The sequence below is a fragment of the Cervus canadensis genome, chromosome 5, assembly GCF_019320065.1.
Source record: "Cervus canadensis isolate Bull #8, Minnesota chromosome 5, ASM1932006v1, whole genome shotgun sequence".
Lineage (NCBI taxonomy): Eukaryota > Metazoa > Chordata > Mammalia > Artiodactyla > Cervidae > Cervus > Cervus canadensis.
Window position 1 is genome coordinate 44,630,086 of NC_057390.1, and position 26,261 is coordinate 44,656,346.

Sequence of the window (26,261 nt, forward strand, 5' to 3'; positions counted from 1 at the left end):
CAGTTGAGCTATTTCAAATCCTAAAAGATGATGCTGTGAAAGCGCTGCACTCAATATGCCAACAAATTTGGAAAACTCAGTAGTGGTCACAGGACTGGAAAAAGCCAGTTTTCATTCCAATCTGAAAGAAGAATAATGCCAAAGAATGTTCAGACTACTGCACAATTGCACTCATTTCACATGCTAGAAAGTTAATGCTCAAAATCCTTCAAGCTAGGCTTCAACAGTGTGAGAACTGAGAACTTCCAGATGTTCAAGCTGGTTTTAGAAAAGACAGGAACCAGAGATCAAACTGCCAACATCCACTGGATCACAGAAAAGGCAAGAGAACTCCAGAAAAACATCTACTTCTGCTTCAATGACTATGTTAAAGATTTTGACTATGTAGATCACAACACACTGTGGAAAATTCTTAAGTAGACAGGAATATCAGACCACTTTACCTGCCTCCTGAGAAACCAGGACAAGAAGCAACAGTTGGAACCAGACATGGAACAATGGACTGGTTCAAAATTGGGAAAGGGGTACATCAAGGCTGTCACCCTGCTTATTTAACTTATATGCAGGGTACATCACGGGAAATGCCAGGCTGGATGAAACTCAGCTGGAATCAAGATTGCCGGGAGAAATATCAACAACCTCAGATATGCAGATGACACCACCCCAATGGCAGAAAGCAAAGAGGAACTGAAGAGCCTCTTGATGAAGGTGAAAGAGGAGAGTGAAAAATCTGGCTTAAAACTCAACATTCAAAAAACTAAGATCATGGCATCCAGTCCCATCACTTCACTGCAAATAGACGGGAAAACAATGGCAATAGTGACAGACTTTATTTTCTTGGGCTCCAAATTCACTGTGGATGGTGACTGCAGCCACGAAATTAAAAGATGCTTGCTTCTTGGAAAAACGCTGTGACAAAACTTGACAGCGTATTAAAAAACAGAGACATCACTTGGCCAACAAAGGTCTGTATGGTCCAAGCTATGGTCTTTCCAGCAGTCATGTACAGATGTGAGAGTTGGACCATAAAGAGGGCTGAGCGACGAAGAACTGATGCTTTTGAGCTGTGGTGCTGGAGAAGACTCTGGAGAGTCCCTTGAACAGCAAGGAGATTAAACCAATCAATCCTAAAGGAAATCAACCCTGAATATTAATTTGAAAGGTTGATGCTGAAGCTGAAGTTCCAATACTTTGGCCACCTGAGGCAAACAGGGACTCATTGGAAAAGACCTTGATGCTGGGAAAGATTGAAGGCTGGAGGAGAAAAGGAAGACAGAGGATGAGATGGTTGGATGGCATCGCTGATTGAGTGGACAAGAGTTGGAGCAAACTCCAGCAGACAGTGAAGGACAGGGAAACCTGGTGTGCTGCAGCCCATAGGATCGCAAAGAGTGGGACAGGACTGAGCGACTGAACAACAAGGACAGCACTGAACCCATGCGCCTAGAGCCTGTGGTCTGCAGCGAGAAGCCTGTACGCCACAACCGGAGAGGAGCCCACACACAGCAACGAAGACCCAGAGCAACCAAAAAAAATTTTTTTCTAATAAACACATATTTTAAAAATTTGCCTAAAATAAGAAATGATGATATTAACATAACAGTATTGTTTCTTTTTTTCCTTTATAATACAATGAGCGTTCATGTACTTTAAATTTTTTAAATTAATTAATGTATTTGACTGTGCTAGGTCTTAGCTGGGGCATGCCAGATAGTCTATCTTCCTTGTGGCATGCTGGATCTCTAGTTGCAGCCTGCAAGCTCTTAGTTGTGGCCTGTGGGATCTAGTTTCCCAAACAGGGATTGAACCCAGGCCCCTGCATTGGGAGTTAGCCACTAGACCACCAGGAAAATCCCTCCAGGATTGTTTCTAGGTAACAGAAAGTTCAGGTGGGATTGGTGATTGAACTATAAGAGAAATTATCATTGCCCAGAGATGGAGGCAGTGACTAGGGGAAACTGGTGTCTAATATTTTGTGGACAGAGTGACTGTGTCCACAAAAGTATGATGATGGTTGCCTCCTGTTGTCAGGGTGTCGTGATCACTGTCACTCAGATTTAAATATGGGTTGTATTGGGCTTCCCTTATAGCTCAGTTGGTAAACAATCTGCCTGCAATGCAGGAGATCCAGGTTTGATTCCTGGGTCAGGGAGATCCCCTGGAGAAGGAAATGGCAACCGACTCCAGTATTCTTGCCTGGGAAATCCCATGGATAGAAGAGCCTGGCACGCTACAGTCTATGAAGTCTCAAGAGTTGGACATGACTTAGCAACTAAATCAATCAATCATGGATGCTGAGGAGCAAAGACGTGGGCTATGCTGGGTCACGTGCATTGTCTCCTGATCGCTTATCTAGACCATCGTCTCCACTGCAGGGTCTGGAAATCTGAAAACCATGGTCCCTGACTCTCTTGCCCTTCTACCTGTGAGATTCTGGTGATGACGGGAGGCAATGGAGGGAGACTGGAATGGGGAGACAGGAAAAGGCTTTTCAGGAGTAGGGGCACTGGGAGCAGCTCTCCAAGGAGCAGTGGTGGTGGTTCTTGTAACACTGTTGCTCTTTGCTTCCTGCAGGCATTAATCTGTAAGTAGCTTTAACCTCCACTCTGTCCCTATAGCAATCCAACCCCTTTATCACCAATGCTCTGTGCTCAAGCCTCTCTGTTTCAAATATTTACAGTGCTTTCCATTTTGCCCATTGGACAGACAAAGGTCTCATTCTGTTGTTTGCTTTTTGTGCTCAGCTCTTTGATTTGAAGTCAGATCCGTCTTGTAGCATCTACATCAGGTCTGGTTGCCTCTAACTGCTACGTGGTGCTTCGTGGGGTGTACATGGACCACACTGGACCCATCTCCTTATCCAGCATGGACACCTAGATTGCACCCACCAACATGCTATGATACATATTTTAACACATGTTTCCTTTTTAGACCTGTGTGAGAATTTATCAGCAATTAAATTATATACCCAGGATTGAAATTGCTTTGTCATAGGTCAAAGGTCTCTGCTACTTTTGACCAAGCATTATAGGATCATGATCTTGAGTAGCACACTTCCCTCAAAATATTAGATAATGCTACAGATGTTGCTGTTTAGTTGCTAAGTTGTGTCTGACTCTTTGTGACCCCATGGACTGTAGCCCACCGGGCTCCTCTGTCCATGGAATTTCCCAAGCAAGAATACTGGAGTGGGTTGCCATTCCCTTCTCCAGGGGCTCTTCCCGATCCAGGGATTGAACCCAGGTTTCCTGCATTGGAGGCAGATTCTTTACCATCGGAGCCACCAGGAAATTGTTACCTGTGAGATGTTGCCTATCAGTTACCTAAACTGAGTCGTTTAGTGGAAGGGCCCTGGAATTTTCTGCATTTGGAGTCTGAGATCCAGGCTAGCTGGGGAGGAGGCAATGTCCCGCAGAAGACAGACATGCTAGGCTGTGGCTCTGAAGACTTAATGGGGAGGCCCCACTGCAGACCTCGGTGTGGGAGAAAAGAGCCAGTGTGACCTGTGAGAGTGGATGATTTCTCAGGAAGAGATTACAATGGAAGGGGGAAAAGGAAAATATCAAGGGCAGAGACTTGGAAGGGGGAAGGGGAACCCAAGGAGAAGTGGTCAGAGATAGTGCAGGAAGAGGGGAAGTAACCTCAGCTGAAGAGGAGGCCTGACCTGCACAGGAAAGGGGCCGACTCCCTGCTCTGGAAGCCCGGTGCTCTGAGAGTGCCATACACCATATAGACACGAGGTGGCGCTGTGGCCCATTCTAACAGCCAGTCCTCTTAGTGTCAGGGTTTTCTCCTTATTGGGCTTCCCAGGTGGTGCAGTGGTAAAGAATTCACCTGCCAGGCAGGACACTCGGGTTCAACTCCTGGGTTGAGAGGATCACCCGGAGAAGGAAAATGGAAAGCCACTCCAGTCTTCTTACCTGAAAAATTCCATGGACAGAAGAGCCTGGGAGGCTACTGTCCATGGTGTCACAAAGAGTTGGATGCAACTGAGCAAGCACGCACAATTTCTTCCAGGCTACAGTCCATGGAGTTGCAAAGCATTGGACATGACTGAGTGACTAACACTTTCAAAGAGAAATTAATGTGTGTTGCCCTCCCCACAACCCTCCCTCCGCACGCCCTCTTTTTTGTTGTTCAGTTGCTCAGCCATGTCCGACTGCAGCACGCCAGGCTTCCCTGTCTGTCACCAGTTCCCGGAGCTTGCTCAAACTCATGTCCATCGAGTCAGTGATGCCATCCAACCATCTCATTCTCTGCTGTCCCCTTCTCCTGCCTTCAATCTTTCCCAGCATCAGGGTCTTTTCCAGTGAGTCAGTTCTTCCCATCAGGTGGCCAAAGTATTGGAGCTTCAGATTCAGCATCAGTACTTCCAATGAATATTCAGGACTGATTTCCTTTAGGATTGTCTGGTTTGATCTTCTTGCAGTACAAGGAACTCTCAAGAGTTTCCTCCAACACCACAGTTCAAAAACATCAATTCTTCGGTGCTCAGCCTTCTTTACGGTCCAACTCTCACATCCACACATGATGACTGGAAAAACCATAGGTTTGACTAGACAGACCTTTGTCAGCAATGTTTCTGCTTTTTAATATGCTGTCTAGGTTGGTCACAGCTTTTCTTCCAAGGAGCAAGTGTCTTTTAATTTCATGGCTGCAGTCACCATCTGCTGTGATTTTCGAGCCCAAGAAAATAAAGTTTGTCACTGTTTCCATTGTTTCCCCATCTATTTGCCATGAAATGATGGGACCAGATGCCATGATTTTAGTTTTTTGAATGTTGAGTTTTAACCAGATTTTTCACTCTCCTCTTTCACTCTCATCAAGAGGCTCTTCAGTTCCTCTTTGCTTTCTGCCTAAGGGTGGTGTCATCTGCATATCTGAGGTTATTGCTATTTCTCCCAGAAATCTCGATTCCAGCTTGTGCTTCATCTAGACTGACATTTCGCATGATGTACTCTGCATATAAGTTAAATAAGCAGGGTGACAATATACAGCCTTGACATACTCCTTTCTCAATTTGGAACCAGTCTTGTTCCATGTCCGGTTCTAACTGTTGATTCTTGACTTGCCTTCAGGTTTCTCAGGAGGCAGGTAAAGTGGTCTGGTATTCCCATCTATTTAAGAATTTTCCACAGTGTGTTGTGATCCACACAGTCAAAGTCTTTAGCATAGTCAATGAAGCAGATGTTTTTCTGGAGTTCTCTTGCTTTCTCTGTGATCCAATGGGTGTTGGCAATTTGATCTCTGGCTCCTCTGCCTTTTCTAAATCCAGCCTGTACATCTTTAACAGATGAGAAACCCAGACAGGGATGTAGTTTGTCCCAAAGCACACAGGGGTGTCATGGCTGAAGTAGGGCGGAGTTACTCAACAGGCCGAGCTCTCCAGCAACACGCACTTTTCAGTCTTGCCAGCAGTGAAATCACCTTTCTTGGTTATTCCCATCCTTTCTGTTTCAGGGTTCCCCACCCGCCCCACCTCCATTATCCTTCCACCTGCAGCCAGCCTCTAAGATACGTTTCAGTATAAACTGAATCAGGTTGAACACACCACAAACAGCCTCTGGTGGTTCCATCTTACCCTAATATTCATCTTACTGTGGCCAACAGGGCTTCCTGCCTCTGGAGGCTTGACTCTGAGTCTATCTATGCTTGCCTTGTGGGTTTGCTTTGATAAAGCTGGTGGTGCGGTGCCGCCTCCATCAGTCCATTTGCTCTGTTTCCCGGCTCTTCTCCTCTCCCCCACTGACCCCTTTGGTCTCAGGCTGACCCCCTGGGCATCCCCTGCCTTCTCCACAATGCCCTCTCCTCTGCTCTACTGCCTGTGTGGTCATGTCAGGTCTTTAATGTTTCCTTCCCCTCTAGACTCAGCAGTGGGGTGGGAAGCCAGGGTCCATTCTGTCTGCAGCCTGTCCATAGGGTCCAGCCATGGTTCTAGGAAGGCTGTTCCACTAAGGATGACTGTGCTGGCAGGGCAGCGATGGCCAGCACCAGGTGTCACAGGACAGGGTCGTCGGGGGCCAGGCCACTGAGTACTAAGATACAGCCAAGAACATCTGTTTGGAACCACAAGCAGAGCATCAGCTGTTTTCAGCATTTGAACAAACGGTGTTCAGTACAGAACAGTCTGCCAGAAGGGTTAGCCAGAGCCACAGAACCAAGTCTGCAGAAGGACCCCTCACTGTTGCTCTCACCTTTGTATTCCAGGAGCTGGTATACTTCAGTGTGTGTGTAAAAAAAACAAAACAAAAAAACAAAAAACTGAAACTTCGTTTCAATTCCAAGTTTTGGAGAATGTGGGGCTGCATCTGGAGCAGGTAGGAGTCAACATGGTCTTTGTTCTGACTTGGTCAGACCCTCTCCCAGAGATGGAGACGGCAGACCCTTGAGCCAGACAATGACAATAATGTGAAAGCATGCCATTGCTTGTGGACATACCAACTTTGGTCTGTTGGCCCATACAATCAACACTTCAAAATATTTCCCTCTTCTTTCTCTCATACGAGGCTGGGAACTTTCCTGGTGGTCCAGTGGTTAAGAATCTGGCTTCCAATGCAGGGGATGCAGGTTTGATCCCTTGTCAGGGAACTAAGATCCCACATGCCTCAGAGCAAATAAGCCTGAATGCCACAACTAGAGAAATCCCACACACTGCAACCAGGACCCAGTGTAGCATCGTCCCTCCCCCTGCCACCAAAAAAATAAAAGAGCTGTACCAATGGGTGTTAATAGAGGTTTTAGATTTCCTCAGTGCATAAGCCAGACAGCTGCAGGGTTACTGCAACACAAGCTTGTTATGCAAAGGAGGTCATACACAGAGACTTCAAAAAGGCTAAGGAAATGAAATATGATCTAAATTAGCTTTTCTTCTATTTCATATCTCAGTGCTAAATTATATTTAACATTGGTTTTTATTTTTCCAGAAGTATCCAAAATTGGACAACAGAAATCAGATAGTCTTTTGTTTCTGCAGGAAGTTTTGACATTTGACAAACAGAAACAAGTCTGTGGTTTTTAAATCTGGCTCCCCGCTGCAGGCCAGAAATGCCTCAGTTGTCAGCTCAATTCTGCCAACTTCCTGAAGAGGAAGGATTCTTTCTAGTTGGAGAGACGCTAAATCAATGTTCAGTACAGGATGTGAACAGGGGGTGGGGTGGGCAGAGGAAAGGGAAGACAGGAAGAAAATCAGTATTAGCTCTTTATAGAGAGAGGTTTGGGGGAAATTGTGGAAAAACTTTGAAGCAGCTGCAGGCTGAGATGCAAGGGTCAGGAGAACCCTTTCTGAAAGCTACTCCAAATGTCTTGGCATCAATACTTTGTGTGTGTGTGTGTGTGTATGCTTAGTCGCTCAGTTGTATCCAACTCTTTGTGACCCCATGGACTCTTGCCCACTGGGCTCCTCTGTCCATGGAATTTTCCAGATAAGCTACTAGAGCCAGTTGCCATTTCCTATTCCAGGGGATCTTCCCAACCCAGGGATCGAACCCGAATCTCTTGCATCTCCTACACTGGCAGGCAGACTCTTAACCACTACACCACCTGGGAAGCCCCATAAATACTTTTTAAGAAACAAAAAATAGGTCACTAGGAATAAGTATATAAAACAATGAGTATGGTGATTATACTGTTTAAAGTCAAAATCAGGATATTTGACCTGCTAATTGGACAGTGTAATTGGAACTGAGACTGACCACCCCTTCCAGATGGGGGCTCCAGGCCGGCATGCATGAACCGGAAATGTTTGGCTGTAGAGCAAAAGGTCGACCAGATGGTTTCCTGTTCCTGATTAGGCTTCCAGATCATGTATGGTGGTGGTGTTGAGAGAGCAGGAGAGGTTAGTAACAGGACAGAGGGTCTGTCCTTCTGACTTCTCCTCAGCTCACCCCTCAGGACCACAGTGCACACTGTGTCCCTAAAATTTAGGTCAAATTTGCTAAGAAAAGTGACATAAATGAGCCATAGGCAAGACAGGGAGGAAAAGACCACTGCTGGGACATTACCCTCAATCTTTTGTTTAGGACAAGGCTTTTGGTTTACACTGGAATCTACAGTTTTGCTTGTTTGGAGTATGTGTATGCATGTGTAATCTGAATCTCACTCACTCTTTATACTGGAAGAGGAAGCAGCTCCAGAACAAGACCTGAGTCAGAAGGCAGGTTGTTTTTGGCCGCCCCTCATGACTTGTGGGATTTTAGTTCCCTGATCAGGGATTGAGCCTGGGCCCCAGCAGTAAAAGTGCTGAGTCCTAACCACTGGACAAACAGGGAATTCCTGTGTCCACTATTATTTTAAAGACTGCCCAGTTCAAAATGCATCATATCTTTCACAATTTTCTTTTTTGTATATATTTATTCATTTGTCTGCCTCCAGTCTTACTTATGACATGCCGGATCATCATTATGTCATGAAGGATCTTTCACTGCAGTGCAGGGACTCTCTAGTTGTGGTGTGTGGACTCAGTAATTTAAAACTTGTGGTGTGTGGACTCAGTAATTTAAAACTTGCAGATTTAGTTGCCCCACAGCATGTGGGATCTTAGTTCCCCAACCAGGAATCGAACCCAAGTTCCCTGCCTTCCAAGGCAGACTCTGAACCACTGGACCACCAGAAGTCCCCATTATCTTTTTTTTTTTTTTCTATCATCTTTTAAAAATAATCTTTATCGAGTAAACCATGTATATATATATATATATATATATATATATATTTTAAAGAGAAATGTGTAGGTAAAATAGAGATGTATTATCTTGGTTTTCCAATTTCCATATAATAAACTCACTAAGACTGCCTTAAATGCAAAACATAGAACCTCTGATTCAGGAATTCCTGTTAAGAGTCAGAAACCCCAACCCACACTGCGATACATACCTCTTGGTGGGTCTTTGAAAAGGTAAGGTACACAGGTCAAACTTCTATTTTAGAAACTTCTGCAATAAATTGGTTTTCAAAAACATATGGACATGATACAGCCATTAAACAGACTAATAAGCTTTTACACGTTCTTTAAAATATCATTTAAATCGTTAGGATAATTATATAAAGAAAAAGTGGTATTACAGAACTCATGTCCAGCTGTTCGATGCTCAAAAATCAATATATGAGGACTTCCCTGGTGGTTCAGTAGATAAGAATCATTTGAATCAGTTCTAATGAGATGGATGAAACTGGAGCCCATTATACAGAGTGAAGTAAGCCAGAAAGATAAAGATCATTACAGCATACTAACACATATATATGGAATTTAGAAAGATGGTAATGATAACCCTATATGCAAAACAGAAAAAGAGACACAGATGTACAGAACAGACTTTTGGACTCTGTGGGAGAAGGCGAGGGTGGGATGTTTCGAGAGAACAGCATGTATATTATCTATGGTGAAACAGACCACCGGCCCAGGTGGGATGCATCAGACAGGTGCTCGGGCCAGGTGCACTGGGAGGACCCAGGGGAATCGGGTGGGGGGAGAGGTGGGAGGGGGGATCGGGATGGGGAATACATGTAACTCCATGGCTGATTCATGTCAATGTATGACAAAACCCACTGCAATGTTGCGAAGTAATTAGCCTCCAACTAATAAAAATAATTGAAAAAAAAAAAAGAATCAGCTTACCAATGCAGGGGACATGGGTTCAATTCCTGATCTGGGAAGATTCCACATGCCACAGGGTAACTAACCTGTGCTCCACAACTACCGAACCTGTGCTCCAAAACAAGAGCAGCCACCACAGTGAGAAGTCCGAGCACCCCAACAAAGAGCAGCCCTTGCTCACCACAACTAGAGAAAGTTCAAGAACAGCAACAAAGACCCAGCATAGCCAAAAATAGATATTTTAAAAAATCTATAGGCAAGACAGAGACAAGTGTTGGTAGAAAGGAAAGTTACTTTTAATTAGAATGCCAGCCATCTGGGGAGATGTTGGACTCAATGCCACCCCTCAAACCATCTCCAAAGGTTATGCTCGGCCATGAAAGTTTTTGAAGGGAAAAAGGGGAAGTAATCTCAGTTAATCATTGAGACAGGGGGTCAGAGTCCTCGCCATCCCCCTTGTTCAGCCTTGCCGACTTCTTGTGATTTTTCTTTAGGTGCTCTCTTGTTCACACAGTCTGTTCTCAAGATTACTAAGCAGGAAAGGAGGGACACTATCTGGTCATCTGTAAATTATTAGCACTTATTCTTCATTTCTGCTTCTTTGATCAACAGAAAGGCAAGGTATTATTGTGTGATCAAAAGATCTGAAAGGTGTGTGAGGGCTTGAAGTGAGTAGAGCATGGGTGGTGCCTGGTTTAAAGTTAGTAACAAGGGACCTCTGCAGAGAGCTCTTTCCTGCCCAAAGTGCTTACTGTGACCGCATTTATTTATTGCATTAACCACCTGTATTTCCCTTCCTCTTAGCATAAAAGACTTCCTTAACCCAGCTTATAGACCCAAGAGTTCACCGTTAACAATCTTAAACCATCAGCTGACTGTCTTCAAACTCCATCAAAGATATCAAATAAGTTCAGACATATTTGGACTTCTCTGTGGCCACCAGACAGTGCAGGGGACATCGGTTCCATTCCTGGTCTGGGAAGAGTCCACGTGCCTCAGAACACTAAACTCGTGCCCAGCAACTACTGCGCCTGTGCTCTAGAGCCCTCGTGTTGCAACTGCTGAAGCCCAAGTGCCTAGAACGCCACAAGAGAAGCCACCACAATGAGAAGCCTGAGCACCCCAATAAAGAGTAGCCCTCGCTAGCTGTAGCTAGAGAAAGCCCATGCGCAGCAATGAAGATCCAGTGCAGCCATAAGGAAGAAAGAAAAATCTTAAAACATCAAACATATTTATTTAATGCCTACAATAGGCAAGGTCTTCTTGTGGGTGCTATGGTTTAGTCACTAAGTCATGTCCGACTCTTGCGACCCCATGGACTGTAACCTGCCAGACTCTTCTGCCCATGCGATTCTCCAGGCAAGAATACTGGAGTGGATTGCCATTTCCTTCTCCAGGGAATCTTCCCAACCCAGGAACTGAACCTCGGTCTCTTGCACTGCAGGCAGATTCTTTACTGACTGAGCTATGAGGGAAGCCCATTGAGCTATGTGGGTGCTAGAGATGAAATAAAATATAAAATTCTGTCACTAGAGAGTTTATAGCTTAGTTCCAGATGTACTCTCAAATTCTCATTGCTTTAGGACTGATAGTCAATTTCTTCCCACCCCAAATGAGTTATCCTGAGACGATATATGGGTATGTTAAATGAAACTACTTTTGAGTTTGATTTTAGTCATTAATTGCTCTTATCTGCACATTTTGTCTCTGCTAATTTATTACCATCTGATAATTTAGAGAGGTATTTCATATCAAGGACCTAACCAACATTTTATGGGCTTCCCAGATGGCTCAGTGATAAAAACAATCTGCCTGCCAATGCCGGAGACTCGGGTTCCATACCTCGGTTGGGAAGATCCCCTGGAGAAGGAAATGGCAACCCACTCCAGTGTTCTTGCCTGGGAAATTCCATGGACAGAGTAGCCTGGTAGGCTGCAGTCCATGGGGTCTCGAAGAGTCAGACACAACTGAGTGACTTCACTTTCACTTTTCACTTTCATGCATTGGGGAAGGCAATGGCAACCCACTCCAGTGTTCTTGCCTGGAGAATCCCAGGGACAGTGGAGCCTGGTGGGCTGCCGTCTATGGGGTCGCACAGAGTCAGACACGACTGAAGCGACTTAGCAGCAGCAGCAGCAGCAAGGCTTGCAGGATCTTAGTTTCTGACCAAGGACTGAACCACCACCCTTGGCAGTGAAAGTTCAGAGTCCTAACCACTGGACCGCCAGGGAATTCCCTCTTTGTCTTTAAAACCGATTTTCTTGAAACTGATTTTCTTCGCTAAATATATATATTTAAAAATTATATATGTGTGTGTGTGTGTTGGTTGTAGGTAAATACAGATAAATTCCCTGTTCTGTGAACACAAAAACAGGCTAGAATGGCCTTGGGATGTAGGAAAGAAGAGAAATAGACTGAGAAATTTGGGTCAGGGTGTCTGGCCCTCCAGGGAAGGGCAGGTAGTGCATTATGTCCTCAGTCCCTTCCCCTGGTGGTCTACTTTAGTTCAAGAGCTGAGCATGTGGTCCATCTTGAGGGTCAGCATCTGGGAAGTGGGTGTCGGTCCCACAGGCAGCTACCCAGGGACCTTCATTTGTTGTTGTTGTTGTTTGGTCACTAAGTTGTGTCTGACTCTTTGCGATACCATATACTGCAGCTTGCCAGGCTTCCCTGTCCTTTACCATCACCCGGAGTTTGCTCAAACTCATGTCCATGGAGTTGGTGATGCCATCCAACAATCTCATTCTCTGCTGCCCCCTTCTCCTCCTGCCCCCAATCCCTCCCAGCATCAGGGTCTTTTCCAATGAGTCGGCTCTTTTCATCAGGTGGTCAAAGTATTGGAGCTTCAGCTTCAGCGTTAGTTCTTCTAATGAATATTCAGGGTTGATTTCCTGTAGGATTGACTGGTTTGATCTCCTAGCAGTCCAAGGAACTCTTAAGAAGCCCGTGGCTTGTCAGGAACTGGGCTGCACACAGGAGGTGAGTGGAGGGCGATTGAGCAAAGCTTCATCTATATTTATGGCTGCTCCCCATCATGTGCATCCCCCTGATCCGTAGAAAAATTGCCTTCCACGAAATCAGCCCCTGGTGCCTAAAAGGTTGGGGACCACTGATTTAGATCACGTAACGCCTGCTAGAAATGAAACGCTGAGCTGCATGGGCCCAGGGCTGACATTCGCTGAAATGAAAGCTGGCAAGTGCTGGACTGATTGCTTCCCAATGCCTGTGGAAGGCAGGGGCACAGGAGACCACACACACCCATGAGGTGGTGCACACAACACTGGGAAAGCTGTCCAGTGTTAGGCCCTAGCTGCTTCTTGTCTTCTTAAACAAACATCTGGGCTTCTCTAGTTTCCCAGGTGGCTCAGAGGTAAAGAATCCACTTGCCATTGCAGGAGACACAGGAGATGTGGGTTCAATCCCTGGGTTGGGAAGATTCCCTGAAGAAATGGCAACCCACTCCAGTCTTCTTGCCTGGAGAATTCCATGGACAGAGGAGCCTGGCGGCTACAGTCCATGGGATCTTCTCTAAGTAGCCCCTGAGCACGAGGGGGTGGAGACGCGTGGTGCAGGCCTGGACTGACCTGAATCACAGGAGACGCTGACCATCTTCCTGAGTCTCAATATTCAAAGCTAAGTCTCACCATTAAATATATATATATATATATATTTTTGGCTGTTGCTGGGTCTTTGCAGTATCGCAGGCTTTTCTCTAGCTGAGGCGAGTGGGGGCTACTCCATCATTGCAGTGCTCAGGCTTCTCATTGCAGTAGCTTCCCTTATGGGCTCTAGGCGTGTGGGTTTCAGTAGCTGCAGTGCTCTGGGCTCTAGAGTTGTGGAACACGGGCTTACTTGCTCCAAGGCATGTGGCATCTTCCTGGACCCAGGACCAAACCTATGTCTCCTTCATTGGCAGCTGCATTCTTAACCATGGAGCCACAGGGAAGCCCTAAGTCTCACCATTTAATGGGTGAGATGTGTCTTAAAGAGTAGAAAGCAAAATCCATAGAAAAATTTTAAGAAAAGACATAAAATCAGAGAAATGCTATTTAGCTACTCGGGCCCTTCTGAGCTTGGCCCCAGGCCCCTGGAGATCCGAGGGACTTGTTCAGGGCTATGACCCAGCTCTTTGCCCTGCCCAGGCATAGGAGCTGGCAGATGTGGGAGCCACTGGCCTTGTCTGGGGGTCAGAGCTGCACCAGGGCCGTGGGTGACATAAGAATTGCAGGGGGAGGAGGCAGCGGTACCTAGGGAGCTGGAGAAGAGACACAGGGGGAGCGGGAGGTCCCTTCATCCCCCCTCTACTGTCCCTACAGGGAGGTCCTGCCTGGTAGCAGCATCCAAGAAGGACATTTTACTATACTTATAAACTTCTTTTTTAAAAAAAAAAAAAAACACTCAAATTAACTAGCTCGTAAGAGTTCCTCAAAAGCTTTTATTCTTTTTTTTTGACCGGCACACTGCCTGGTACACACTGCCAAGTAGGCATTCAAAAAAAAAAATTTTTTTTTTAAATAGGCAATTTATAACACTGGGAAGATTTCATTTCAGTGTTTCCGAAAACATTCCTAGAAAGAGTTTACTCCCCTACAACTCCGGAGAATAGAGGTTTTGTGCTAATTTTTATAAGCCACCTCAGAGAAGACAGTGGAATAAATTGGATAAACACTTAAGTGTTTGGAAGGGCAAGTTAAAAATTCCCAGAAATCTAAGAGTTGTCCTAATTGCGGGGAAGATCGTGGCTTCTGCCACCCAGGGCAGCTTTGCAGCAGTACTCAGAGGACACAGAAAGAGTCTCAGTGTCCCTCCCTGACCAGAGGCCTCCAGGATATTTCTCCTGCTTGCTTCCTCTAAGACTTCCAGTGGAAGGCAGATCAAGAGAGAGGGACCGTGAATTCTCCAAGTGGCCCAGGCCTCACACACTAGCTTGGCCCAACCAGTGGTTTAACTACCGAGCATGTCACCCTGAAAGGGTGTGCGACATTCGTCCCACCAAACAGACTAACAGAGAACCAGAATCAGGCATCCAGGACTGTCATCAAAGGAGTCACCTCCCTTCTTCCACTTAATGACCTGGGATTCTGTGTGCAGTAGACAGGAACAGAGCTTTTACAAATTAAATAACTTCCTTACCATACAATAAAACATCATGACATACAATTCTCTTTGGGAAATCTTTCCCATTCTCAAAATTAACTTACAAAATTTTGTGCAAAAACACTGGCCTCAAATAAATAGGGGGGAAAAGTGGGAAAAGCAGAACTTTTGTGGTTGCTTTTGTTTTTTAAATTAAAAGTTAAAAAACACTGGCTGCACTTCAAAGTACTTGCAGAACGAGATTCATCAAGAAGGCTGTGAAAAACAGCCCTCTGGGTCAGAGCTGCATTTTTTTCTTTTTTGGCTGTGCCTCACAGTATGTGGGATCTTAGTTCCCAGAATGGGGATTGAACCTGGGCCCCCAGCATTGGAAGCATGGAGTCTTAACCACTGGATGGCCAGGGAAGTCCCCCAGAGCTGCATTTTCAAGTGAGGTTTTTTGGGTTCAAAATTCACTATAGATGCCTCCACTGAGATCTCTCACCACGCCCTCTCGGACCAGCTTCAGGAGGAAACTGGTCTCTGTCGTCACATTGTGCATGGTCTGAAAGTTCATGGCAGCCATGCAGAGATTGTCGAAGTAGTGCAAAGGGGTTCTGGGTTGGTTGAGGGCGTAGCTAAAGCCCGCCAAACTGACTTCATCGCACAGATGCGTGGCTAAGACGACGGCAATGACACCAATTGTGGGGACGTTCTGCAAAGGAGAAGAGACAAAGAGAAAAGGTCTTAGCACAGTCACTGCTTTCCAGGTTCGCTACATGCTATGCAAAGTAACGCAAATATGTACTTGGGACTGCAACTTGATACATCACACCATTTTATGTATCACCCAATTCTAAAGTCTGACCTGCCATCCAAGTCAGGAATCTGGACTCTAAAACATGGTCTGTGATGTGAATTCTTTTTTCTTTTCTAAAGTATTTGTTTATTTATTTGGCTGCACGAGGTCTTAGCTGCAGCATGTAGGATCTAGCTCCCTGACCAGGGATTGAACCTGGATCCCCTGCATTAGGAGCATGGAGTCTTAACCACTGGACCCCCAAGGAAGTCCCAATGTAAATTCTTTGAACATATGAGCAAAAGGCAGCCTGGCGGGTCCTTTAAGCACCAAGCTAAAAGGTATTCTTTCTAAAACCTTCACCCACCAGCCCTGCAAAGGATGCCCATAATGGCAAATCAAACTCATGTCCTCTCTCACATGACAAAAGTTCACAAGGGCTGCTCTGGGATAAGTGGCCATAGCCCTTCTTGGGACATGGATTTTGGAGCCCACCCTGTCCTGACTGGCTCCTGGCTCCATACAGCCTCTGCCTGAGAACAGAGGGGACTCAGAACCTGCCCTGTGAAGGTTTTGTTCACCCCTTACCTGCAGGTTAAGGCCCTCATCTGTTTTCCTGGCAAATAACGTCCCTAGGTCACTTTCACATGTCCTGTTGCTCAGTCAATTTCTGCTTACTCTCTGATCAAGCAAGTACATTTTTAACCTCAAATTATGGGCTTTCATATTTGGGTTTTTTCCCCCTCAAATGTACCCTTACTGACTTTGGGCTAGAATGCCAAATGTCCAATTCTGAATTCTGACTGTATCGCAGTTCCCTCTTCATGTCTGACATCTTGCCGCTAGTACGCCTAGAAGCATGCTCTCTGAATTTCCAATGCAGTTTGTAGATAAAGATAACACACAGGGTGGCCGACAGGAACATAGAGAGACCTCCTGGAGGCTACTGCCCATCTACTACTTGATATTCTTTTGCATCTACTAACACATTCATCTGAGCTGAGTCTGTGGCTTCTACAAGCAACTGTCCTTTTCTGTCAACTAGGACAACAGGGAACCCTTCAGAGTTCATAAATGAAGGTGGGATTAGGAAACATCCAGGGAGCCCCAGCATTCGGTAAAAACTGCTTCCTGATGCCCAGGGTGCCGTGTCTACCTCTCAAGTCAGCCTCCCTTATTATGAAGGAACTCAACAGTCATTTTGCAGGTTTGCAAACAGAAACCAAGGGAAATTGATCCATAGAAAGCCTGTCTGTGGCTTGGGCTTAGGACTCTCAGGTGGTGTCCCGTCATCTCCAACTGCAGCCAGCTCAGCACCCAGCAGGTCAAGAGTTTGTTGTTGTTCAGTCACAGTTGCTAAGTTGCGTCCAACTCTTTTCGACCCCATGGACTGCAGCACAGCAGGCTCCTCTGTTCTCCACCATCTCCTGGAGTTTGCCAAATTCATGTCCACTGAGTCAGTGACGCTATCTTAACTATCTCATTCTCTGCTGTCCCCTTCTCCTCCTGCCTTCAAGCTTTCCCAGCATCAGTGTCTTTTCCAATGAGTCAGCTCTTTGCCATCAGGTGGCGAAAGTATTGGAACTTCAGCATTAGTCCTTCCAATGAATATTCAGTGTTGATTTCCTTTAGGATTGACTGGTTTGATCTCCTTGCAGTCCAAGGGACTCTCAAGAGTCCTCTCTAGCACTACAATTTGAAAGCATCAATTTCAATAGGCTATTTTAATCCTTGGCTATTTGACCTTGGCTATGATGAACCACCTAGAATAGCCTTGCAGATTATCTCTAATTTCCTTATAATAAAAATTTTGGAGTAATAAAAATTTTAGAGTCCTTCCCAATTTCCCTATTCATATTTTAAATTGATATATACATTGCCAAACTACCCTCCAGAAAAAGTGCCAACTTAAATTCTACCTAATTCCTGCCAAACAAGGACATTATCAAGCTGTTAAATCTCTGCTAAGAAAACATGAAAAAATGTCACTGTAGCTTTAATTCCCTTTTATTTGATTACTGGTGAAGCTGAACAATTTATCATCTATTCCTTGGCTGAATTAATTTCTTTTGTGAATGTCTGTTCAAATTCTTTTCCCATTTCTTTTTTGGCTCATTATTTCCTTTTTGATTTAATAAGATCTTCCCTGGTGGCTCAGATGGTAAAGCGTCTGCCTATAATGTGGGAGACCCGGGTTCGATTGCTGGGTCGGGAAGATCCCCTGGAGAAGGAAATGGCAACCCACTCCAGTACTCTTGCCTGGAAAATTCCATGGACGGAGGAGCCTGGTAGGCTACAGCCAATGGGGTCGCAAAGAGTCAAGACACGACTGAGCGACTTCACTTTTACTTAATGTTTTGAGGGTATTTGCTCCGTTGTTTCTATGATAATTTCCCCCCCACTAACTTTGTTTCTGATACCCTTTTCTATTTAGCAATTTCATATTTTATGTAATTAAATTTTTAAAGGTTATTTTTAAAATAAAATCGACCTGCAAACAAACAAATAAGCATTTGCCTGTGCTTAAAAAATACTATGGAGTAAAATAAAGTAAAAATACTCTATTAATACTATCTAATAAAGAAACCAGGCCACTTAAAGGATATAGAAATCTAGGTATATTTGTAGTGAAATCTCTTTATAACTTAGTTTAAGAGTCTTGCTGCAGGATGTTATCTCTTTTTAGAAAAATTGTCTTGTTAAAAGTGATGCCAACAGGTTAAAAATTGTAAGCTCACATTCTGGGGGACCGCACGTGCTCCACGTAGGGGAGGCCAGCTAGAGCCAGTCAGAGACCTGACAGTCACTGGTAGGGGATAGGGCCGCTTTCCTCTGAGAGGGAAAAGGCACCACGGATCCTGCACATGTTCCTGCAATGGCAGGAATCACATGGCCCTCCTGGGCTCCCCATGGATGGAGGGCAGAGCCCCAGAGGAAAATGGCGGCCTGTGAAGGGAACCACTTCCACCATGCGAACTGTTTCACCTGAGCTGGGTGCCCAAGCCCGAGGCTGGAGCCAGAGTTAGCTTCAGCTCTTAATGAAGATCTCCCAGACGTGGAAATGGCTACCCACTCCAGTATTTTCTCCTGGGAAATCCCATGGACAGAGGGAGGCTGTTGGGCTATAGTCCATGAGGTCACAAAGAGTCAAACACAACTTAGCAACTAAACAACAACATTCAGATACTTACTTTCTTTAACAACCACAGAATTCTTAATTTAAAATTTATACAGCTGTGTTAAATCATCTTTTTATTTAGAATTTGGCTCAAAGGGCAAATAGACGAAGCTGCTCATCTGTCTATTGGATGAGGACTCCCGAGTCCAGTTCAGTGTTGCAAATTCCCTCCTGGATCAGTCCCACCTCCTAGGAGGTATCTCAGGCCCCTGGTGTGGGTAGCAGAACCTCACATTTAAAAACTCCTTGCTTTCCCTTATATATAAATGTTTTGCTTAATATTCTGTTTAAAAATGATTTCCACTGGTTTTACAGAAGTTTTATTTAGAGACACAGGAGGTGACCCTAGTGGTAAAGAACACACTTACCAGTACAGGAAACCTAAGAGATGCAGGTTTGGTCTCTGGGTTGGGAAGATCCCCTAGACAAGGAAATGGCAACCCACTCCAGTATTCTTGCCTGGAGAATCCCATGGACAGAGGAGCCTGGTGGGCTATGGTCCCTGGGGTCACAAAGAGTGGGACATGACTGAGGCGACTTAGGACAGACAGTTCTTTAGATCATGAAGAAACAAGTGAAAAAGGCATCTCCGACCAGAGCCACACAAGCAGACTGCAGGTAAAGAATCTACTGCAGTGAACCATCTACAGCACAAAGGTTCTCAGAGTAGGCTGCAAAATAAAACTACCTAGGAACTTTGAAAATCCCAGTGTACAGACCACAGCACAGACAGATCAAATCAGAATGTTTGGGGTGTGGGACTCAGGCATCAACTGAAAAGCACTGCTCAAGAGCAGGGTTGCCCAAGTTTTTTGGCAGCAGGGACCGGTTTTGTGGAAGACAATTTTTCTACGAACCTGGGGGTTGGGGATGGTTTCAGGACGATTCAAGCACGTTACATTTATTGTGCACTTTATTTCTATTATTATTATATTGGCTTTACCTCAGATCATCAGGCATTAGATCCTAGAGGTTGTGGACCCCTGATCTACAGAAATTGCCTATTTACCATCACCTATGTATGAATGCATGTGCGTGCTCAGTCGTGTCCAACTCTTGGCAACCCTACAGACTGCAGCTTATAAGGGTCCTCGGGAGTGATGATAAATGTCAATTTTCTCTTAAGTCGCCTGCAGTGTTAAAATGTAGACAACTTTTCTGGAGTCTTGGAGTAACTTTTTATGGATTCCTGGAGTAAGAATACCTTAAATAATATCTCAGTGATCGAAGTGCTAACTATACTAAAGAGACAAGCCATTGGGGGTGAAAGGATTAAACAATGGGGAGCCCCTAAGGTCAAGATGTCTAGAGATAAACACACACGGAACATCTAATCAACGGTGAGGTGTCATCTCTGGAAGATGCTCCTGGGTCTACAGCTGAGCCTAACTGAAAGGCATAGGGACGGCTCCTTTCCAACACAGAGAAGAACAGTTACATATCAGCAGTGACAAAAATACCTTATCTCGGCCCCAGAACCTTGACTGAGGCTCTGAGTATTGAAGGATATCAAAGGCAGTCTCTTTGATAATAACTGGATTCAAAATCCTGAACTGTTTCGGCTGCAGTGGAATTTTTTCCGCCACCTGCTTCCAAAAGAAGAGCCGCACCCAAAATGGCTAAGGAAAGAAAGTAAGCAATCATTAGGGGGAGTTAATCAAGTTATCAGAGGAAGGGGAGAATGTGGCCCCTGCTAATGAGGGCAAAGTTGTGGGTGTGGCCCCACATGGGTGTGTGTTCTGCATTCCGTGGAGAAGTCCCAGAGCCATGCAACTCTAAGGATCTGATTCAGGAAGGTGGCACTGGACAAGGAAAGGAACGGCAGAAGCAACTCTTTATCGGTTTGGGGAACGAAATTCTTAAGGTAATGGCCTCAGATGGTAGGTCTTTTAAGGATCCAAAGCCATCATTTTGTCCAGGGAAGATCAAGTAAACAGATTCAGTTTGAGGTCCACTTGTGTTCAGGCCCCACCATGCCCCTGCCCCCATCCACTTACTCCACTTCCTGTCTGGTGATATCTCTTGTCTGACTGTAAATCATTTCATATGTGCTTCATGTTTCAACTAGAAAAACTACCCAGAGGAAATCCAGAGGACCCCAATAAGTTTTGGAGACACAAATTCTCCATCATGTGAAGCTTCTCTAAAGAGTTTGATACGTCCTATTAATTTTACAGTCAGCCAGTTTGTGCAAGTGCATATAAATGTTGACCTCTAAATTTTAAAAGTTGACCTCTAAAATTTATTTCAATATAATGGGGGGGCCTCATAAAGTAGGGTGATCAATTACTGTAAAGACAAACAAAAGGAATACCGAATCAGGGCCATCTCATCCACATCTGTCCTTCTGGAACGCTGTGAACTGACTCCAACAAGAGCACCACCAATCAAAGCATTTTTGGGGATGCTCTTTGAAAGGACCCCTCAGAGAATTTATGGATAGTCTTCTGAGCAGCCTTGATAATAATTTATACTCATGCACATAAGTCTAATTTCTGAAAACAGCCAGAAGCCATGTAAATTCAAGTCTGGTAAATCAGCTGGGTGGTCAACCTCAATCATAGCAATTTTGGTCCCATGCTTTTTATTTCCACTAAGTAATGATACCAGTTTCCATGTGTGACTTGGATTCTGCAAGTAATTTCCCAGGGGGAGTTCTGAGGGGCTTCGACAAAAGGAGTGGCTATTTGAAAGACAACACAAAAGCATGAATGTTAACTTAAAAATGAAAAAAAAAAAAAAACCTATAATTCCAATTAGAGAGTCCTTCACTTTTTACAAAGGCACACATCCGATGGGTGAATTTCTAGTGCTTACCAGGGTTTCATTTTTTATCATTGCCTGAAGCCAGTTGAAGTCAACACTCTTAAATAAAACAGCAACAAACAAGTCACTGGAATAATATTCAAGGTCAGACAGAGGTGCACCTTCTGGATAAGTCATCCTTATAGTAGTTTTATTGCCAACATGCTCCGAATATCCTTCAACTGGTGCGTTGTTTAACCTATTTAAGTAAAAAGGACAAAGATAAACTGACATTAACCACTTAATCATGTGAAAAATTCCTGCAGCGTGTTTTCCACATTTTTTAAGGACTGGGAATGAGGGTATGGCTGGGGATAGGGTACCTCCCCTCCAGCAGCCCCATCATCCCTCAGCTCTGCCCTTTCCAGGTGTTGATGAGCGAAGTCTTCAGTCTGCGAACTCGCAACATCTGCCCAGATCCAATCTATGAATGACAAGCAATTCAATCTAGTCCTGCCATGTTAAGCCAACCTAAACACATTACACTGTGTGTGTTCTCTGGGCATTAGTAATGTTTCCTTGAAAGCTTTCCATTGTGCTCGGATATTAGTGGTTCTTGCCAGAATTTCAAAAAGATAATCAGAAAAGAAAACCTAGAAACCGCGGCAAAGCAGACACAAACCATAGTTACACAGACAGGGATGGGCCCGAGGAGGGCACTGGGCCCAAGTGTAAAGTGAAGTGAAAGTCGTTCAGTTGTGTCCAACTCTTCTCAACTCCAAGGACTGTAGCCCCCCAGGCTCCTCTGTCCAGGGTATTCTCCAGGCAAGAATACTGGAGTGGGTCGCCATTCCCTTCTCCAGGGGATCTTCCTGACCGAGGGATTGAACTAGGGTCTCCTGCATGACAGGCAGATTCTTTACCAGCTAAGCTACCAGGGTACAACCTGGTCTTAAATTAAAGCAGGAATTTGGGACACTGACCACTGTTAGATCGAAGGAGGCTTTGCCAGTGTGGATGGTCTGGGGGCTAAGAATTCTTCCTAAAGCAGTATCACTCACCCAGGTACATAGTTTTGAAATCTCAAGAAAAGTCTGTTTGGTCTTTACACATCTGTATAAACCTTTCTTTTCCATTCTACTGCCACTTCCTCTTCTAGATCTCAGATACCTAAGTCCTAGATTATTAAAAGATATTATTAGACATGACAACTAAATGCAGAGTATGATCCTGAACCAGTTATATTCTTTTTCTTTTCCTTTATTTATTTAAAAAAAATTTTGGCCGTACTGTGAGGCACGTGGGATCCTAGTTCCCCAACCTGGGATTGAACCCATGTCCCCTGCAGTGGAAGTATAGAGTCTTAACCACTGGACTGCCATGGAAGCCCCTCCACTTTTTTTTTAAATAATGGACACTACTGGAATAACTGGTGAAATCTGAATAAGGATTGTAAATAAGTCTCTACTGCATCAGTGTTAATTTCCTTATTCTGAATATCATCTTGTAGTTCTATAACAGAATGTCCTTGTTCTTAGGAAATGCACACTGAAGTATTTAGGCGTAAAAAAGGAGCTTGAAATTTGCAACTAACTCTCAAAGGGTTCAGAAAATAATAATAAAATATAAAGAGAGAAAATTATAAAGCCAGTGTGATCAAGTGTTATCAGCTGGGGAATCTGGGGAAAGGGGAGCTCTTTGTATGACTCTGGCAACTTTTCTGTTAATTGTAGAATTGCTTTAAACCTGAAAGTTACCCACCAAAAATTTTTCAACTGATTTCAGCTACTCCCTCCTTAGTTCCCGGTGCCTATGCACGACGTTCATGCCTCCCAGTCTGGCCCCATCATCACTGGGCGTCGAGCCAGCCCCTGTTCCCTCTCTCTCTCTCCTCCTGCCATGCAGGGCTCCTCACCCAGATTTCCCTGCCTGCTTTCTTCAAGGTCAAATACCACCTTTCTTTTAGGGGTTGTGAACAATATCAGGGTGAGAGAAGATGAAACCGCTTCCCGTTTCTGGGTGCTTCCTGTAAGCCAGACACTGTCACGCGCTCTGAATATTCTCATTTTTTGTTTCTTTTTAAAAATTTTTAATTAATTAATTTTTACTTATTTATCGGCTGCACCAGGTCTTAGCTGTGGCATGCAGGATCTAGTTCCCTGACCAGGGATCAAACCTGGGACCCCTAAATTGGAAGTGCAGAGTCTCAGCCACTGGACCACCAGGGAAGTCCCCGAAGAGTCTCATTCTCTGTTGAAGCTGTCTCATTAGCCAAATCCCACCTTTCCTCAAGGTCAGCTCAAGGCCACCCTTCTCTTCCACTGTATCTCTCCTCTGGCCAGAGTGTGCACCCCAGTTTCTCACTTTGTCTCCTCCCATATCCCACTTGTGCACCGTTAAGATGGGCACAGGGTCCCGTCTACCTCTTCCAGTGCAGCCTGTGCACAACATCGCTCAGCTGCTCACACAGAGCTGGGGCTGAGGTTCTGGAAGCCTCAACACTCTGCATTTGGAGTATCAGGGTCTGGTCGGAACTCCAGGCCCTATGGTGCCTCCGTGTCTTCATCTCTGATGCTGGCTAACAGGATGGCTTCACCAAGGCATGAGACCCACCAGAGCCCGTGACAGCGTCTGGCACACAGAAAGCCCCCACAGGAAGGAAGCAGTTACATCCTCCCTCACCTCAACAACCTCCACACCCCTGAAGCCCTGACCCCACTCCCATATTTCACACCTTTTGCCTTAAAACTTGTTCCTTGTTTTTTCTCTCTCTTGGCACTTAAAAAAAGTCTGGTTCTTTCCCTAGAAACCTCTTACACCCCCTCCCCTTTCTTCCATAGCTCCTCCTCCTTCCTATATATCTTCCAAACATATCTCCTAACAGCCACTCTAGTGTTCTTGCTTGGAGAATTCCACGGACAGAGTAGCCTGGCCGACTACCATCCATGCGGTCACAAAGAGCCAGACATGACTGTGTAACTAACACTTTCATTTTTCACCGAGCATCTACCATAAGTCTGACACTGTTCCACATGCTTTACACCTGTTAACTCATTTTGTCTTCACAGTAACCCCATGAGCTCTGTGCCATCATGGCCTCTATTTACAGATGAGGAAATCAAGGCACAGGACAGCGAGGAAACTTGCCTGAGATCACAGCTACTGGTGACAAAGGCATTATGTAGACATATCACCACTTTCAGGCTCAAAATGTCTGCGATGGATCTTCTCATCCTTCGTCACTAGCCAGAGATTTTCCTCAACTATCCCAGTGGTTCCACTAACATCTTAGACCTCAGACTGGAAATCCTGGTGTTTCCTAACATGACTGTCAAACTATCAGCAAATTCTATAATTCAGGATGACTGCCTATTGCCTGTAGTGAGCGTGATTTGTCACTTCAGCCATGTCTGACTCTTTGCAACCTTGTGGATTGTTGTCCACCAGGTTCCTCTGTCCATGGGATTCTCCAGGCAAGAATACTGGAGGGGGTTGCCATGCCCTCCTCCAGGCGATCTGGTGTTTAAATGCTTCTGTGTGTTTTCTGGTCCCAGTGAGGGCCACCTTCCAGGTTCACCCACCCGAAGTCCAACTCCTAGAAGCCAGGTGTCCCACTGACTCAAGTATGCCCCCCTTCCCCACATCCTCCTCTGGGCCCTGCCTAGCACAGCCTTCCTCCTTTGCTGGTTTATTTGAATCTATCCATCCTTTCAACCCTCAACTCCACTAAAAAGGTTTTTACCAAAATGAGGGTCAGTACCGCACAGTTTGGAGCATCCAATCATTTCATGTCTTTGTTTCAACTTCTCAAAACGTGAGTCCCTGGAAGGCAGGGACATGTGGGGTTGTTCTGGGTGCTTCCTGTTTCTGGTGCTGCCCTGACCCACGGCAGTGAGCTACAGCCTAGAGGACAGAGGCTGGTCTTCAAGCCACCGTACCGTATCACGACATCAAACTGGTTCAGGGCGTGGCCCAGCTCCAGTCCGTGGAGGATCCCGCCGCTTCCAATGACCACACAACGCTTGCAGCTCTTGACTCTCAAGTGTTCAGGAAAGTCATGCTCTGGCAAGAGTTCCAAGAGGGTCTGGACTTTCCCAGAGAACTTGCGGAATCCGAAAGGAGGGTCGTACTTGTACTCAGCCTCGCTCTCTGCGGGGACCTTCATCACGAACGGTGGCAGGTCCAAGCTGTACCTGTTCCCAAAGAGCTGTGCCATCGACCTCTTGGCAAACTGGGGCCGGCACTCCTTCTGCAGGACTTGCTGGGCGTACTGCTGGGCTCTCTGGAACGAAGCACACAGACCTGCGTGTCAAAGGCTTGCAGGCATTAGAAGTACACCCTGCCAGGTGACACTGGGCCCTGCAGTGTTTGACGTAGCTCCCTTGTGGATGACTGACTTGTAACACAAAACAACTGCATTTAAGAGTAAATTTATGGGCCTTTCCTGGTGGCCCAGTGGTTAAGAATCCTCCTGCCAATGCAGGGGATGAGGGTTCGATCCCTGGTCCAGGAAGATTTCACTTGTTGAGGGGTAATGAAGCACGTGAGCCATAACTACTGAGCCCATGCTCTAGAGCCCATGAGCTACAACTACTGGGCCTATCCTCTAGAGCCCGGGAGCCACAACTACTGAGCCTAAGCACTGTCACTACTGAAGCCCCTGGGCCTAGAGCCTGTGCTCTGTAACAAGAGAAACCACCGCAAGGAGAAGCTCTCGCATGGCAACTAGAGAGAAGTCCCCACTCTCTGCAGCTAGAGAAAGCCCATGTGCAGCAACAAAGATCCAGCACAGCCAAAAATAAATAAACTTTTAAAAATACTTTAAAAAGAGCCAATTTATGCTAGACATTTGAGAGAAAAATCTAGGAGAACCA

General features: G+C 45.4%; 1 protein-coding gene across 4 annotated transcripts in view; it reads right to left on the reverse strand.

Annotated features, from left to right (window-relative positions):
* Nucleotides 1-14,004: 14,004 nt before the first annotated feature.
* Nucleotides 14,005-26,261, reverse strand: part of ST3GAL5 (ST3 beta-galactoside alpha-2,3-sialyltransferase 5) — a 56,856-nt gene continuing 44,599 nt past the window's right edge. For 2 of the 4 annotated variants that reach the window (XM_043468729.1, XM_043468730.1), the window contains exons 4-7: nt 25,326-25,669; nt 21,460-21,646; nt 20,103-20,261; nt 14,005-15,380 (exon numbers count right to left, since the gene is read on the reverse strand). In XM_043468729.1, the coding sequence (XP_043324664.1) occupies nt 15,132-15,380; nt 20,103-20,261; nt 21,460-21,646; nt 25,326-25,669 (939 nt within the window). In that variant the 3' untranslated portion in view covers nt 14,005-15,131. Of the gene's footprint in view, nt 15,381-20,102; nt 20,262-21,459; nt 21,647-25,147; nt 25,284-25,325; nt 25,670-26,261 lie in introns of those variants that run through there. The other 2 variants (XM_043468731.1, XM_043468732.1) reach the window with 2 other exon arrangements.